This window comes from Anser anser, assembly GCF_964211835.1.
Source record: "Anser anser genome assembly, chromosome: 2".
Classification (NCBI taxonomy): Eukaryota; Metazoa; Chordata; class Aves; order Anseriformes; family Anatidae; genus Anser; species Anser anser.
In genome coordinates, this window is record NC_139721.1 from 99,769,008 (window position 1) to 99,785,480 (window position 16,473).

Consider the following 16,473-nt stretch of genomic DNA (forward strand, 5'->3'; position numbering starts at 1 on the left):
CGAAGGCCACAGAAGAAACTGCTGTGGGTATAAAATCCGTCACACGCAGTGATTTACAGGGTGATGGAACAGATTGAACAGGACTAAGAAAATTATACTAGCATTCCTTATGCCTGACTTGGGGTTTACTTTCCTTCATGTTGTAGACTGCAAAGCTTAAAAAGGGGCTCTGTCAATCACTACTGGCTGGTTGAATGCTGAAAATATGCATCACAAGGGAGAACAATGTAAATGTCGATATTTTCAAGTTCTTTTTCACTCTTTTTGTCCATTGTGGTTCCTAAATGCTAGTTTTAGGCTTGGAAGATTCAGGCCAAATACCATTTATTTCTAGATATTTGAGTTACGAGGACTTCATGCTGCAGTATTGACTGACTAGGTCAAACATAATGCCATATTTCGAACTCAGCTTGCATTCTAGTTCAGATTTTGGCATTCATAAGAATGTGATTTTTCATAATTGTGTACAGGGTGTAGGTCTGAGATGCAGGAACAACCAGGTTGTGTTCCTGCTTTAATCTTAGCTCTCAACCAGGTAGCCAAGCCTTATTTGCAGAGGTACTGGTGACTTGCATTACATGGAAGAGAACTGACTGGTGGATGCTGTCAGAAGAATGAAAGCAGAGGAAACCCCCTTGTAAGGCCTCATTGTATTACCTGGTGCTGCATGGGATTAAGTGAGGAGGTGAGATCAAGGCCCCAGGCTGCCTGGCAGTGATAGAAATACAGTGCAGAGGTGAATACTTAGATTAAAAACTGCGTAAGGAGGTAGCAGCAGAGACCTGGTATAGGGATGGAGAGGGATAACTCAAAGTGTTAAACAGACCTTCACTATTAGGATTTTAATTTAGTGATTTGGGAGTCAGGCTGAGGATATAATGATACAACTAAAGGATATAATGGTGCAATTAAACTGAGGATATAATGATATAATTAAAGGTTGGACTAGATGATTAAATGTTGAACTAGATGATCTTAGATGTCTTTTCCAACCTAAATAATTCTATGATTCTAACTAGTTTATCATAAGGTACAATTAATGGTGACTGTGGTCATGAATAGGATAAGGTATAACTCTGTGGGAATGGCAAGGAAAAGTAGAATATGAACTGTTATGAAAAGGAAGGAAATATCTTAGGCATGTGCTGAATTAAATGGGTAATCCCAAAATCTATGCTGAGAGCACTATAATCTACTCTGCCATACCATGTTTTCATCAAACAGTCAGTGAAGTGCGGACCAAACATTCAAAAACATTCTGGCTGGTGAATCGCAGAAAAATTGGCAGTATTTGAGGACAAGGTGTCAAGCAGTAACTGAAGTGATAGAGGATTACTATTATCCTTGTCATCTGGTTCACAAAACTGAGACCGGGTGTTTTCTAGGACTGACCGTTCCACTTGAATGATTAGTTTAAAGGCAATTACTAACTTCACCCTCACAGCAGAGAACAGGACAGCGTTGCTCTGTAGCAGCTGCCCATTTGCAGTCAATGCTAAAACTCAGATTTCGGTGGGATTGCAGTTAGGCTGATCTTATTTCCGTTATCTACCTTTCTGTGCATGAAAGCAAATGACAGATATCCTACAGAAATTCAGATGAGCTGTGTCCACTGTGACTGTTTCCCACAGCTCTCTGGTGTACGTGGCTGTTTCCAGTTTACTTTGGGAGGAAACAAGAAAAAAAGGTTGCTGCTGTTGAGCAGGACAGTAGGAATGCTGGCTGTGTGGTATCCATGTAGGAAGACTTGTAGTGTAACAATATTTTCAGAGTATATGAAAGTATTTGCATACTTACTGTGTCAAGTTTACCACACAGTTTAAGCAGAATTCTGCATTTTAGATTATAGCACTTTAATCTATTTTGCTTTTGCCTCTAGCTCAACTCTAATTATCTTTGACAGGGTATAATAAAATGAAGGAGAAGTATTTTTGCAAATGTTTACACTTACCACAATGATTTGAAGTTAAAATTGAGTTGTTAAGTGTTACTCATTCCAATGCTAGAGCTAGCCAATCTTCCGTTCTCTTAAATATCCAGCTCCAGCTCATTCAGCAGACTTTGAGTTTAAGCACTTACTACATAGTGGATCTCTCACTGTACTGTCTTGCTACAAGTCCTATTGTGTCATCAGTATTTGAATAGTTGCAGCTGTGGGGATTTAGGTCCATCAGGCTTTCAGCATTTCAGGCAGCTGGAGGCTTCTGGCTGATGTATGGTCTAGCAGGCCTGTTAAGCAAAACACTCATTTGCTTGAATGTACTTCATCTGAGTGAACCGTGGGCAGGCTGTGAATGCTGGTTAGGACGGGTAGACATAGCATTTCAGTGCTCTAATGAGTTTAGTTAATTTGTGTTGGCTGATGGTGATCTTCAGGAGAGCTAAGTGTATAGCTAGGTCTACAGCCTGGATCTTATTATAGTGAAAAATTATGTGAATGAATATCCACACTGGAGGAACAAGGGCTGCGGGTCTATGTACAGACAGTGTAGAGAAAAACAATGTATATTGCAACAAGTACTTGTTTTTCTTACACTGACATTATTTAAAGCAAAGCAAAAAAAAATTATTTGACTGTATGGCTTTCAATGGCAGTTTGCTAACCTGTCACTGTTGGTTTTCAGTGGTAGCGTGTGCCTCGAGCTACTTGTATCTAATAAGTGCAGGAAGAGATGAATATGTCTTTTTTCTAGATCCGTGGAGTTCTCCTGCAATTGACAAGCTGGAGTGCTTGTGGAATAAAAGAAAGGGTATAGCTGTGAAAATAAAGAGAAGGTTCAGGTTGGGGAAGCTTGGCAGACTCTTTGGAGTTATTGCAGGAAAAAACCTCAAAATTATAAATGTGGCTTGAGAGCCTCTTTTCCACAAGATACGTTTTTAATAGTATGCAACAGTTTTTTTCTGCAAGTGTTGATGTCCTGAGTTTTTTGTCTTGGTGTGCAGCATTTATGGCTGGATGACTACTTGTTTGTCTTTGTTGACCTTAGCTTAAAAGAGCCTTAAAAATCTGTTTCCAAGTGTGCCTATGTGTGCCATACTTTTGCAAAAGAAATGGTCTTCTCAACACATTATAGGGAGTTGCACTATTTTTGGCTATGTCAGAGATGGCCTGTATGGTCAGTCAAATAATTTAAAACTCCTGCATCCTTTATATTTCTACTTATGAAATAGGTACACAAATGCTTAAATATTCAAATAAAACTAAGAAATGTGGGGAAATTTGGGTGGTGCTCTAAAGTACAGAAACAGTAGCATAACAAATGCTTGAATGATATAGATGTACTGATGTTGCATTTAATTCTGCAGCTGTTGCGTATAAATTACTTGGCTTTGGACTACCTGGTGTGAGTATTAATTTTTCTAGCTATTGTTAGACACAACTCAGCACAGAACACCAAGGTTACTTGTAAATCTTGGTAAATATGGTCCTTGCATATTAAATAGCTGCTGACAATTAAGAGCAAAGAAGCACACAGATATGAAGTTTTCCTGAGTAGCTGGGAAATATTCTGAAAATTATTTTGGGTTGGAGGAGATAAACGAGAATTCTTGCTTTTCTTCTGTCTGCACTATTTAGGCTGTGTGAAAACAAGATATGTAAGACAACTAGCAAACCAAGCCTGCCACTACCCATTTGTTGCAGCAGATATTGCTACTTCTAACAGTATTTTCTCATAATATAATCTCAGGAGACATGGGATAACAACTCTGCTTTTCAGTTTCCTCTCATGTACTGTGTATGTCAAACAACATTTAGCCTTAATCCATGTATTTTAGATCCATTATTTGCTGCTTAATTGTCTCTGCTGGACAATTACATGAGTGCCAGGAAAATATTTCAAAGTGTTATCTGTATGGTCTTCTATTAAAGTCAGTTGCTGACTTTAGAAATATTCCATTTGTCAGAATATTTTTTGTTTGTTTTGCGTAGTAATAAAATGTCCGTAGAGAAGGACTACCAGAAGAGCTGGTACTTCTTATTATTTTGGAATCCAGTAAGCTCAATGCTCATGGCACTTCTATTTTGGGAAGTCTCTTAACTGAAATCAGGATTTCAGTACTTAGCTGCTCTTGGAAGCTGCTAACTTTGCTTTAAAGTTAGACTATGATACAGGTGGTCTGTATGGGAATATCACAGGGGTTTTCAGAAGTGCCTAACTTATTCAGAAGCCTTTTGGAAATATGAAATATGCTTTTTTAAATTTTATGAAATATAAGTCATGTATACTCTTCTTGAAAGGCAGGGAAGAGAGATCTGACTGAAGGGTGCTAATTGTACTTTGTCAGTGGAACTACATTTCTAGACAAGAATGGGTTTTGTGAATGACAAGCACAAGGCACCTGGTGACACTTCTAAATAAATGTAAAAAAGAACATCCATAGCAATATTTTGGCATTTGAATGTCTATTGAAAAAAGCTGAAGTTTCAACAGAAAGGAATTATGTTTTCTAGTACTAGTCCTTCAGTGATATCTTTAATCTGTAATTTAACCATCATTAACTTGAGTCAATGAAAGTCAACAATTAATTTTGAATTGATTTGGTACTTTTTTTTTTTGGTTCTTTCATTTAAAATACTGCCATGACAATACATGCTAAGCTATAGTTCAAATATAATGTGAAGAGGAAGCTTTTTGTCGACACATGAAAGCCTCTTGGTCTGCAACCAGATCTTTTTACGGGTAGCTGTTGTGTCTTGACTCTGGTAGGCAGCAAAGCCCCACACAGCTCACTCCCTGTGGGATGGGGGAGAGTATTGGAGGGATAGAAGTGAGAAAGCTTGTGGGTTGAGATAGAATTTAATAGGTAAAGAAAAAGCTGCACACACCAGCAAAGCAAAATATGGAATTCGCTCACTACTTTTCATGGACAAGTCAGGTGTTTAGCTATTTCCAGGAAAGGAGGGCTTTTTCATGTGTAACAGTTACTTGGGAAGACAAACACTGCACCTCCAAATGTCCATCCTTTCTTCTTCCTTCCCCTCATCTTTTATTGCTGAACAGGACATCGTGTGGTATGGAATATCCCTTTGGTCATTCTGGGTCAGATCTCGTGGCTGTGACCCTTCCCAGCTTCTTGTGCACCCTCAGCCCACTTACTGGTGGAGCAGTGTGAGGAAGCATAAAAGACCTTGATGCCCTCTAAGTACAGCTCAGCAACAACTAAGACGTCTGTGTTATCAATGCTGTTTTGGTCACAAATCCAAAACATAGTGCCATGTGGGCTGCTATGAAGAAAACTGACTCTATCCCAGCCAAAACCAGTGCAGAGGCATTACAGTCTTGGATTTTAAAATGACCAAATGTTAGTGCTTATTTCCACTTTGAGCTTTATTTCAGGTTTTCAGGCATAATCCCAAAATCTGATGATGCAAAGGCAGAAAGATAGCAGAGAAAGATATCTTTGTTTTCTAGACTGCTGAATTACTGGTCTATGAGTTCATTTTCCTTCTCACTCTGTTTCTGCAGGGTCTAAATCACAAAACTGCTTGTGGAACACCATTATTGGTGGGCTGACTGGCAACCTCAAGGAAAGACCAAAGCCCACCATCATCAGTGACCCGAGACCTCCTGAGGAAATCTTAGCAGATGAGCTACCACCAGTGGACAGTCCTGAAGCATTGGTGAAAACATCTTTCAGGTCTGGTGATATGAGTTTACTTTGTTTATGCTTGAGAGGATATTTTTAAGACTGTCTATAGTGTGAATTTGGCGGGAGAAATCAATACTGAAAGATTCTGCAATGCTGCTTAGCTTTGTATGGAACAGGAGTGAAAAAAGAGGTCCATAAATAATACTGACTGGACATGTCTTTTTTCTCAGCCGTCTTAAAGTATTATGGAAAAGAAAGATACAAATACTGTAACTACTGAAAATGGTCAACAAAGGCAGCTCATTATATGGAAATTTCTTTGAAGATTGATATTGTTTCATTTGAAAGTGCTTTAGCGAAGAAAGCTTGCACTTTAGGTCAGATGATGTACTTTACTGATGCAAGGGAGTGTTAAACCTTTCTCTGTTGATGTAATGTCTTGAGAACTGTCTAGCATTAATTTATTTTGTCCAGGAGAAGGATGCTGGGCAGGGGCTTGCAAGCAAGCAATTGCTGCTGTTGTAAAGTATGAGATATATCAATTGCTGGGTTTTCTTCTCATTTAATCATGTGGATGTATAGTTGTCAGATGTTTCTTGACATGTTTTCTGAAAATAATTTTCACAAAATAAGGTAAAATGGAGAAGCTGTGTGCATGTGGTGGATCTTTGATGAAAACATGAAAATTGGTGTGCCCAGAAAAAAGTTTGTGGCAGATTTTGATTTTTCCAACTGCTTTTGGAGTTTTGTTTGATGTTGAAGAAAAATCCTATGCTCTAGTTTTCTTTTATAATCGACATGTATGAAAGCAAAAAGTGATTTTTGCTTTGGATAATTTTTTCTGTGCTGAAGTATTTTTCTTATACCTCAGTCTGTCAAACTTATTTCAGACTTCATATAAACATTATTTTGAAGATACTTATTTATTAAGTTATTATATTAGGTAGTAGTTTGATATCTTGTTTATAGTGTTTTATGTTAAAAAAAAGAAAAAAAAACACCATCAAGTCAATTTATGTCAGCTTATATAAATCCTGTAATCTTATAGCAAATTATAGTTCCTTAATATTTCTATTGAAATGATTCAGGACAAATGTTCCAGAACCTGGATCCTCCTTTTATAATGACCTGTGATATTTAATGATTTTTAAACACTTTTTGATTCTGGTATTTGAAATCTATTTCAAGTGCTCTTTTTAGCTTTCATTTCTCATAAATTCTGGGCAGCAGCAATCCTTATGTTGCCGTCATCAAGATAATTCCAACCATTTTATATGACAAAATAATGTCACAGCATTTCAAATGGTATGATTTGATTATCTGTGTAGGGGTGACTCTTGGAAGAAGTGAGCTCGTAAATAGCATAATAAGGACTGATGAATTGGAAAATGTAATTTAGCCAAATAGTTTTGCTAATGTGGTGTAAATGGCTTTAGAAACATTAGAGAACCTTTGCATTTCATCTGTATAAAAATTAATGTACAATGTGGCATTGTTTAGACTTTTATAGAAGGAAATCCAAACAAATGGTTGTTATGAAGAAAATTGTCTAGCTTTACAAAGAAAAGTAGCCCTGTCTGTCTAAGCAATGCACAGGAGCTGAAGATAAGAGTACTTTGCAGTTACTGTCTGAAGGCACAAGAAAATAAAAACACTTCTGTGTTTTTATTCAGTTTGGGATCTTGTTGATACTATGGTGTAAATTGGGGCTTAGGAAGCAGTAGCATTTTTTCGCATGATGAATTACATACTTGATTCATCGGGGGTTTCTGAGGGTAATGATCTTCAAGTACATCTTTGGCAGAGTGTAGTCGGTGCATGTGGGTGCCAGTGATTGTCTGCCAGTTACAGGCTTCCCTTATTTCTTGTCTTCTAGGCACAGGTGGAAGACGTAGATAACCCATTGCATTTTAGGGAATGAAACGTGCTTCACAAGTTTTCAAGTCCAGTGTGTCTTAATTATTAATCTAGTGGTTGAATCTTGGGGTCAATGGAGGGCAATGTGTGGTTCGTATGAACTGAATTCGTGGCAGGAAAGACCAGACCTTGTTTTCTAATGTGACTGCTAGAAACCATAAAATTCAGCAACTCTCTCACTACTTCTGATTCACTGCTATTAGAGCAGTATATGGCAGTACTATCCCTTTCATGCATAGTTAAAAAGAAAATGTCTCTCCAGTGTCAAATGAGTCACACTTCCTTGTGATTGCATCTCTTTTTATGTGAATACATGTAAGCAGTACGAAATCCCAGTTGCCACCCCTGGTATTAGATCTTGTTTTCTACTGTGCAGTAGTTATTGTTCTGTAGGTTGGAAAATTAGGAGATTTATATTTGATTTTGTTCAACATCCAGATATGAGATTGAAATGCATTTAAACATAAAAGGAGAAATGTGATTAGTTCAATCTTTCTAGTCCTACTTTTCCTGCAGTAGTAAACCATCTTTATGATATAAAGTAAAACAAACAAAAACAAAACCAAACCAACCCTTTCTCTACACCCCAAATCAGTATAGTGTGTGATCTCTCCTTAATTAAAAACTGTTCTGATAGTCTTGTTTCTTCTACATTTTTTAATGCCTCCTTTCTAAGATACCAAGAACAAACTCAAGAGATTAGTCTAAACAAGATGAAGGGCCTTTCTAAAGAGAGAATTGCAAGAATTTGCAGTACCTTGTTTGCAGTATTGTGTTGAGCAACTAGTCATAAGTAATTTTGTGCCTTTTCAAGTTATACTACTGCAGTGCTTAAATTATGGATTCTAAAATCCATTCTTACTGGTATTTACTCTTTTCCTCTAATAAAGACAGAGGAGATGCTAATTAAAATATGGTGGAAACATGGAGAATGTAGGATTATCCCCTTCTGAGACTTAAAAAAAAAAAAAGCAAACAATTACATGTAGAAATGATTAGCTTGGCTCATACTTCACAATTACAGAAACTGTGAACATTTTCTTTTTATATAGCTGTGCATGTATCAGCATCTATATATGTAAAATCTTTGGCTGTGGATTGATGCCCAGGAATATTAGATGGTGGACCTGTGCCTTTGTCAGGGCTGCTGTGATCTGAATGTTGCCTGGAGATTGCCAGTGATTACTGATGCTGGAGCTTGTGACTCAGAAACTCTCTCCTAGGTCTGCTTCTTGATCGGCTAGGTCCCAGCAATGACCAGTGTTGAGGTTGGTATTGGTAGAATTAATGTTGGTTAATTAATGAACCCTCGAAGAGACCATGTAGTAACTTTACAGCCTGATCTAGCTTCTGTGCCCTGCTCCCTGGCAGCATCCCCCAAGCAAGTGCTTTGGTAATGCCGGGCCAGCACCCACCATGGGGAACAGAGAAACAAGACAGGTCTGGGTGCTGTTCTCCAAATACAACCTAGAAGTTAATGGAAGTGTTTTTATATTGAGGATATAATAAAAACTGCTGCATTTGTCCCCAGGCTGCTACCTGGATTGAACCAAGTCACCAAGGGAGTGCTACTCCAGGCTGAAAATTTGATGGGCCCAAGTTGTCATGATTTTTCTTAGTTCATTTGGTTTTGGTGTACAGGAGAGACAGTATTATTTTGAGCCTGAAGATCAGGGACACTGCACTGGGGCATGACTGTGATGGTGCTTATGGAGCAGTGGCAACGTAAGAGCCACACTGGATCTTATAGCAGGAGAGTTCCTGCAGTAGGGGATGATGGGAATGAACTGGGAAGAAGAACTGGAGATGCTCTTCTAAGACAAAAGGTTCAGTGCAGCCTACCACCTGGTCCGGCATCTTTGTGACAGCTAACATTGTTCTGTAACTGCAGCCTAATCCGCCCAGAGTCCCCACCAGCTGGGTAGATCTGGCTGGGAGTGTTTTCCAGAGTGATAAATCGGGATGTGAGGCTAAACCCATCCGCCCTACATCAGACAAGCCTCACTGAATACCTATGTGGATAAACTGAACTAGGAGGTGATATGTATTTTCTATTACAAAGGTCTCACCATTTGATAGGCCATATGTCCTGGGAACCAGAGCAGAAGATTCAGTTCCTTCAAGATGAGAGTACTTTTGAGCCCAGTGCTTGCATGGGTTCTTCATTTCTATCACCTTTCAAAATATTTGCTGCTTTCAGTTTGACTTGGTACCTTGCCTACCTTGGTAGCTGCGTTTTCTACATCAGATACAAACTTTTTCTTAATCTTTCCAAGGACAGTTTGCTTTGCTTTCCTTATCTGCTTCTGTTCTGACTTGAGAATCTTAAATCAGATTGGCAGCTAATCTTCTTGCACTTCTGGTTCATTTGTGGGTAATGTTAACTCTTGCTCCCATCAGCTACTGGCTAGTTGGTCCATGGGATAGAGGTGCTACTGCTGTGCTCCAAAGGTGAAAATTTCAGTCCCAGCACCACAAGGCTCAATCGCTGGGGTCAAAGTGGCATGAGTGGGAATAGGGGTAGGAGCCTTCCTTCCGCTCTACCTTGTCTGAGTCATAGCAAGAACTCATCTGCAGTCATGTGGTGGAAAGGGACTTGTTGGGGGCTCCTCCATTGGCCATGTTTTGACTCTCTGGGTGGCACCAAAGCTTGTCCACAGCTATCTAAGCTGTGTGTGGGTCCTGAAAATCAGAGAGGGAGGGAATGCTGTGTAGGAGAGCTCATGACTAAGACCACAGATGCAGAATAAAGTTCTTCCTTCTGTCCCAAAGATACATGTCTGGATCTCAGTATTTCTTTACTGTCTGCTTTTTTAAATTAGGTTTTATTCTTGTATTTATATTTTTTAGTTTTTAAAACACGAAAAGGAGAGATAAGACTCACTTGCCTTAACTTGATTAAAAAAAAAAATACTGTGCAAGGCTGGAAACACAAAAAACACTCTCATTGTTTTTTATACCCACCTACAGCATATCCAGGTCTTGCTAAACATTAAAACGTAAGCAGTGTCTCTGAAAACCACCCTTCTCAACATTTTTCTCAATGCAGACTTATTATAAAGCACTTTACTTGCATTAAATTTAAATTCATCTGTGTTCTATTCAAATCTGTTGCTTATTCCTGTTATTTATTGATACTCATTAGGATGAATAGGAAGTGAAAAGTGCTCTGTTCATTAAGGAAATGGCTCCCACATCATTCATCTCTTCTCTCTTCTTTTAATTGTGCCTTCTTTCTAGGTGTGTGTTAGGCCTTGAGAGAGCTATGCATTCATTTCTTGGTAGATTGAGATTTATGAGTCAGAGGGGGATCAGAGGAGAAAGATTTATACCAGTTACTGTTCAAAGGCTGCATTCTCTCTCCCTTCACATATATTCACATGGGTCCAGGAGGAAGGTATTTTTTCAGGCAGTTGAAAGAGAAATGGACCTTTTTTTTTTTTTTTTTGACATCACAGTTGGCTTGTTCTTGATAGGATAGATGTATTATTGATGACAAGCAAAGCCTAGCTATTCTGTCCCTGTAAATATCAGGTACATCAAAAGGCCCAAGTTGAGAAATTCAGATGCACTGTAGGTGTCCTAACACAGCTGTAGGATCTACAGGTAGGGAACAAACCCACTTCCAAAATGGGAACAGGACTTTGAGCTGCAGTTCTTTGGATGAACAAGGTCCTGGTAGTAAAAAAGTCCTACTTGGAGGACTGGCTTAGCATATCTACTTGACCACACATCTGCTTGACATACATCACCTGAATCTTGTATTATAATAAACTCTGAGCATTTGTTTTTCAGCTGCATTGGGCTTCCAGTTAGAGCTCTGTAAACTTACAGGTCATCCCTAGTTCTTGGTAAGGACTATGGTAGCCTCCACCATGTACAGAGGGCAGGCAGTTTAAATCCAAGCTGTACAACTGGAGTCTCAAACATCTGTGTGACATAAGGCTGTTCCAAGGTCCATGTATGGACAGAAATAAAATTAATTGCTTGGCTTTATAGACTTGCCAGACCTGTATTCCTTGCAGGTTTACAGAATAAGCTATATGCAGACAGGAAGTTGTATATAGGAAAACATAAGGACTGTCTTTATCCTGCTAAGGATGTACTTAATAATACACAATTTAGTTATCTCTACCATAAGAGATTAATAGCCTTTACATACTAATACCAGGCTGGGAGGCCTTACAATTCCCATTGACAATATTTTTAGCTTGCCTTCTTAAGGAAAACTGGAAATACTTTTCCTAAGGAAAATGCTGTATGACCTTCAGTTAGCTTTCCCATTAACTACTTCTTAAGCTATTGATCAAATTCACCTGCATTTAACAGAATGGTAGGCATCTCAGTGATGCTTAGTTCCTACTTATTTCATGAAAGTACATATCTTACTCCAGAAGATGAAGTGATCTATGTACCATGACCCCCTCTCTCCTGCTCTGGGGTTACACCCAGCACAGTCTTTCTGTGCATGTGCAGAGGTCTGGGGTTTCCAGATGCAAACTGAATCTAATGGACTCTGTCACTTAATGAAGGAGAGCTGGGCTTTCAGGAAAAATAGCACTGGAAAAGGGGCTGGTGGCTACCTGGACTATTCTTCCAGCCTGTGGTCTGTACTTGAAGGGCACGTGGAAGGAGGGGGCATGGGCTCTGGGAAAGATTTACTGTTCTGGTAGTCTGTACACGTCCTGTGGGCCACAAGTTGCTCATCCTGTTATTAAATTAAGACTTTCACAGTAAATATCTCATTCCCAATGAGAAAATGGGATAGAGGCTTTCTTACTCTTGACAGTCAGAGTGTGATGAGCAGAGATAAGTCTTTGACTAATCATTTGCTGAAGCGTTATCCTAAGTTCTATAATTTGCGTAAACAGAAACATAAAAAGACATTTAAAGGAAATTCCTGTATGGTTTCCCCTGCTTTTAAATGCCTGGCTGACAGCAATGAAGTTGAGTGGTATGTTATACTGTGATGTTTTCCTAAAGGAGGTAGTGAAACACCCTCCGTATTCAATCCAATAAGGGACGGATTTGGCTTTGTTTTGAGACCACAAAACCTGTAAGTAAAAATTCAGGAATAGTTTGAAGTGAATAACAACAGCAATTATGAAATTGCCCAGAATAATCTTAAAGCTATTGGATAAAAGCTTAATCTCTACTAATGTCCTGCATTTCTTCTTAATGTGAAGAGTATTGAAGGAGAAAAAAGGGATACTTTAGCTCCAGTTAATTGAGTATGACAATCAGATCTGGAGAGAGAACTGTATCCTGTATAGGGAAAATACTAGCAATTTATCTATTGAAATACAAGTTTCAGACTTCTTTGATGAAACCCAAGAAAGAATCTATGCTAAATATTTATCTGGGAAATACTGGAAATACCCATACCTTTTGCAGGTGTCATCCCTCCAGAGGAATGCTATTAATGCCATACTAGGGGTTGCTCTTGTTTCTTGGAGTGACCTGTTATCACCCCCTACTCTGTTTCTCACTATTTGATTCAGTGATTTCTTATGAAGGTTTTATCCTGTCAGTTATTGACCCATGAAAAATTATTTTTGGTAACTGCCATATTTTGCCCAAACTTATTTTGCCACAAATTCGCAACCTGGCCTGCCAGTGATTTTGCAGACACATTAGCAACATCTAGGTAAGTGAAGCTGCTGCAAACTGTCAACATTCCTTACCCACATCACTTTCTAATGGCTGTTCTTTATATGGTATTTGCATGTTAAGCTGCCTGCTGGCAATTTCTAGAAACTACTTTATGTAATAGAAAGGTGTCATTTGGAATTTATCGCACTATCCATCTGAGTACTCAGCACTTGCTGATATCAGAGCCATGGCATCTGTAGTTTGAAGAGTGGGACATTTATTTTTAGTTCCAATAATTTTTGGATCTGAAGCTACAGAAGTGTTCACGGCAAGACTGCTAAAACTATCATGTGTTACTTGGTTTCCATCTGAACTTTATAAATTGATCTAAACTTTACAAATTGACTGGAGTTGTCTTGAAACCAGGTCTATATTCTAAATTTGTGATATCAATGCTGATCTTGCTGTGATAGAATCTTTTTTTCTATGTTCTTTTGGTCAAAAGGCCTTCATTTCAGATGTGGAAATTGACCTGAGAATATGGGCTTTGGGTACCCATTTGTGCCCGAGATTCCTTCTGTTGTACATGCATCTTCTTTTATGTGAGCACTTAGTTTACTATGGCTCCTTGTCAGGGCAAATTTTCTCTCATCTCAGCTGAAAAAGAGCAGGCCACGAAGTGGTTTAAGTAACAGCTACTGAAGAGCATTCACTGGAAAAAGGAAAATTATCAGAAGTTTATTTTCCTCCTTTCTAAATGGTGCATGCAAGCATCATTTAGATCAGTTAGAGCATTTGCAGTTGCAGCTTCTAAGATTGAGATAACACTTCTATTCCCAGTACTTTGCACCTCAAGATTGATTTTGTCATAAAATCATTACCAATAGTATTTTGTCCTGAATCAAGATGGTTTGTTATCCTACTAGGTTCTTGTAGCAGTTTTAATTAAGTCTGCCTTAATTCTGAACAGTGTTATATTCATAATAAAGTAATATCCATCCTGAAGATGTGATGTTGAGAAAATTGGATTCTTCTTCTGGCACTGTACCTCCTTTGGAGGGCTTCTTCACTTCCTGAATTGTTTTAAAGTTGCTCATAATATAATTACCTGCTATATCAGCAGTACTTGAGTATAGAAAAAAAAAAAGTATAGAAGTGTAAATACAGTGAGCCAAATTTAGTGTAAATTGGCATAAAACTCAATTGACTTCAGTGGACTTTTACTGATTTACTGCAGCTGAGTATGTGGTTTTACATTTCAAAACTATACTCATAAACTGAAATTTGCATAGTTTTTGATTAATGTTATAAATCTGATGAACTTGGCAGAGTGTTTTTGCTTAATCATTAGCAGTGCTATCAAATAATGTTAATTAGAGTGGCATGGGCTAGAGGCAGCAAATTTCCTGACTAAGGAACGTTCATTGGCTTTCACAAAAACTCTGTGAAGCTTACAGACTTGAAATTGCTACACCCTTTAATGATTTACATGTTTGCTCTGCTGCTATTTGACTGTAATGTAGCCAAAACATTTTGTGAGTAGGAAGGTTTTGGCAGGGAATGACCTGAAATGTAGGTTTTTAGCATGTTGCTTGAGGTTTAGTAATTTGTCCATTGTATTGGTTCTCAGAAACAAATTGTACTTAGCATGTTTTTCCTTGTAATTCATTATATAGTCTCAATAATTATGTTATTCTGACATATCGGCTCTTGTGCTAGCAAAACTGCTCTCATTTTTTACAAAAATTACTCCCTGGTATCAACAGAATCCAGAATCCTTAGTTTTGTACTGCCAGCCATGTTATTCTTCTATAAACTCATTCTTTTTTCTGACTTGAGGTTAACCTCAGATTTATTGTTCCATATTTCATTCTTTTTTAAAACAGTTGTACAATAATTAATGAAAAGTTTATAATACTACAAATTGATTCGCTGTATTTTATGAAGATCATTTTTCCAGCATGGCTGTGTTATGGCTTACACCTCTATGATTTATGCTGTTTAACATCTATGACCGAGATGATGGGGCACAGTGTACCTTCAGCAAGTTCACAAATGAAAAGAAACCTTGGGGGAGTGTTTGGTAGATCAGATGGGTGTGCTGCCATCTAGAGGGACGTCAACAGGCTGGAGAATTGGGCTGATGAGAACTTCATGCAGTTCAGTGAAGTGCCAAGTCCTGCACTCGTGGAGGAACATCCCCATGCACCAGTACGTGCGGGGGGCCACCTGTCTGGGAAGAAGCTTTGCTGAAAAGAATCTTGCTGTCCTGGTGGATGCCAAGTTAGACCATGAGCCAGCCATGTGTTATTGCAGCAAGGAAGGCCACCAGCCTCCTGGGCTGCAGTAGGAAGAACACTACCTGCAGGTCATGCATCCCCTCTTTTCAGTACTGGAGTGCTGTATCCAGATCGAGACACCCCACTGCAAGAGAGACATGGACGTAGTGCAAGGAGTCCAGGAAAGGACCAAGAAGATGATTAAAAGACTGGAGTATCTGATGTATAAAGGGATGCTGGGAGCGCTGGAATGATCATCCTGGAAGACAGAAGGCTTGGGAAAAGCTTTTTAATACAAATACCTGACAGGAGGGAATGCATGAGAGGGAGCCAGCCTCTTCTCAGTAGTGCCCAATGAAAGGACAAGGGGCAGAGGGCAAAAAATGAAATACAAGAAAACACAATTTAAACAGAATAAAAACCTTATATATGCTCTGAAGGGTTTATACACACTGAACATTGGTACAGGTTGTCCAGAGAGGTTGTGGAGTCTCCATCATTGGAGGTATTCAAAACATGACTAGAGGCAGCTCTGGATAACCCTCTGTAGTAGACCCTGCTTTGAGTGAGGGAGGTTGGACTAGATGACCTCTAGCCTCAGCCTTTCTGTGATTCCATAGTGGGAAGGGTGAAGGTGAGTTATCGCCCTGAGTAAAATCCTAGTGTCTAATCTGCATTGCGGATCGGTTATCTGCATTGCAGATTTTTGTTGCGTAGTCTGCACACATCTGCTGCATGGAACTCCCTCTGATGTCAGTATGTAGTAGAGGTCTGCAATGCAGACTCACAACTGGGATTTTTCTCTGGAGAATTTCTCCATCTGTGTTTGAAAAGAATTAGAATAACATTTTAGAACTTTTCTTTTTCCTATGTAAACTTTGTATTCTGTGAATTGAGTCTTCCACAGTGAAGTTCATTAAAATGCAAGCTTCATCTCCCAGTCATCTAAATAAAGTGACACTGAGTTCACAGCTCATATAGATGATAGAAAAGAAGAAATTCATCTAAATCAGATACTGATACAGATCCTCTAATGTAATTTACTTTTGTCTGAACAAATTTTCTCTGTGAAGGGGGAGGAAGTGCAAATAAC

The 16,473-nt window shown here is 38.8% G+C and overlaps 1 protein-coding gene across 17 annotated transcripts in view; it reads left to right on the forward strand.

The window, feature by feature from the left end:
- Nucleotides 1-16,473, forward strand: part of PDE1C (phosphodiesterase 1C) — a 388,068-nt gene that overhangs the window by 107,779 nt on the left and 263,816 nt on the right. For 14 of the 17 annotated variants that reach the window (XM_083822144.1, XM_083822164.1, XM_083822155.1 and 11 more), the window contains exon 3: nt 5,469-5,640. In XM_083822144.1, coding sequence (XP_083678270.1) covers nt 5,469-5,640 — 172 coding nt within the window. Of the gene's footprint in view, nt 1-2,234; nt 2,311-2,460; nt 2,504-5,279; nt 5,305-5,468; nt 5,641-16,473 lie in introns of those variants that run through there. The other 3 variants (XM_083822150.1, XM_083822149.1, XM_083822152.1) reach the window with 3 other exon arrangements.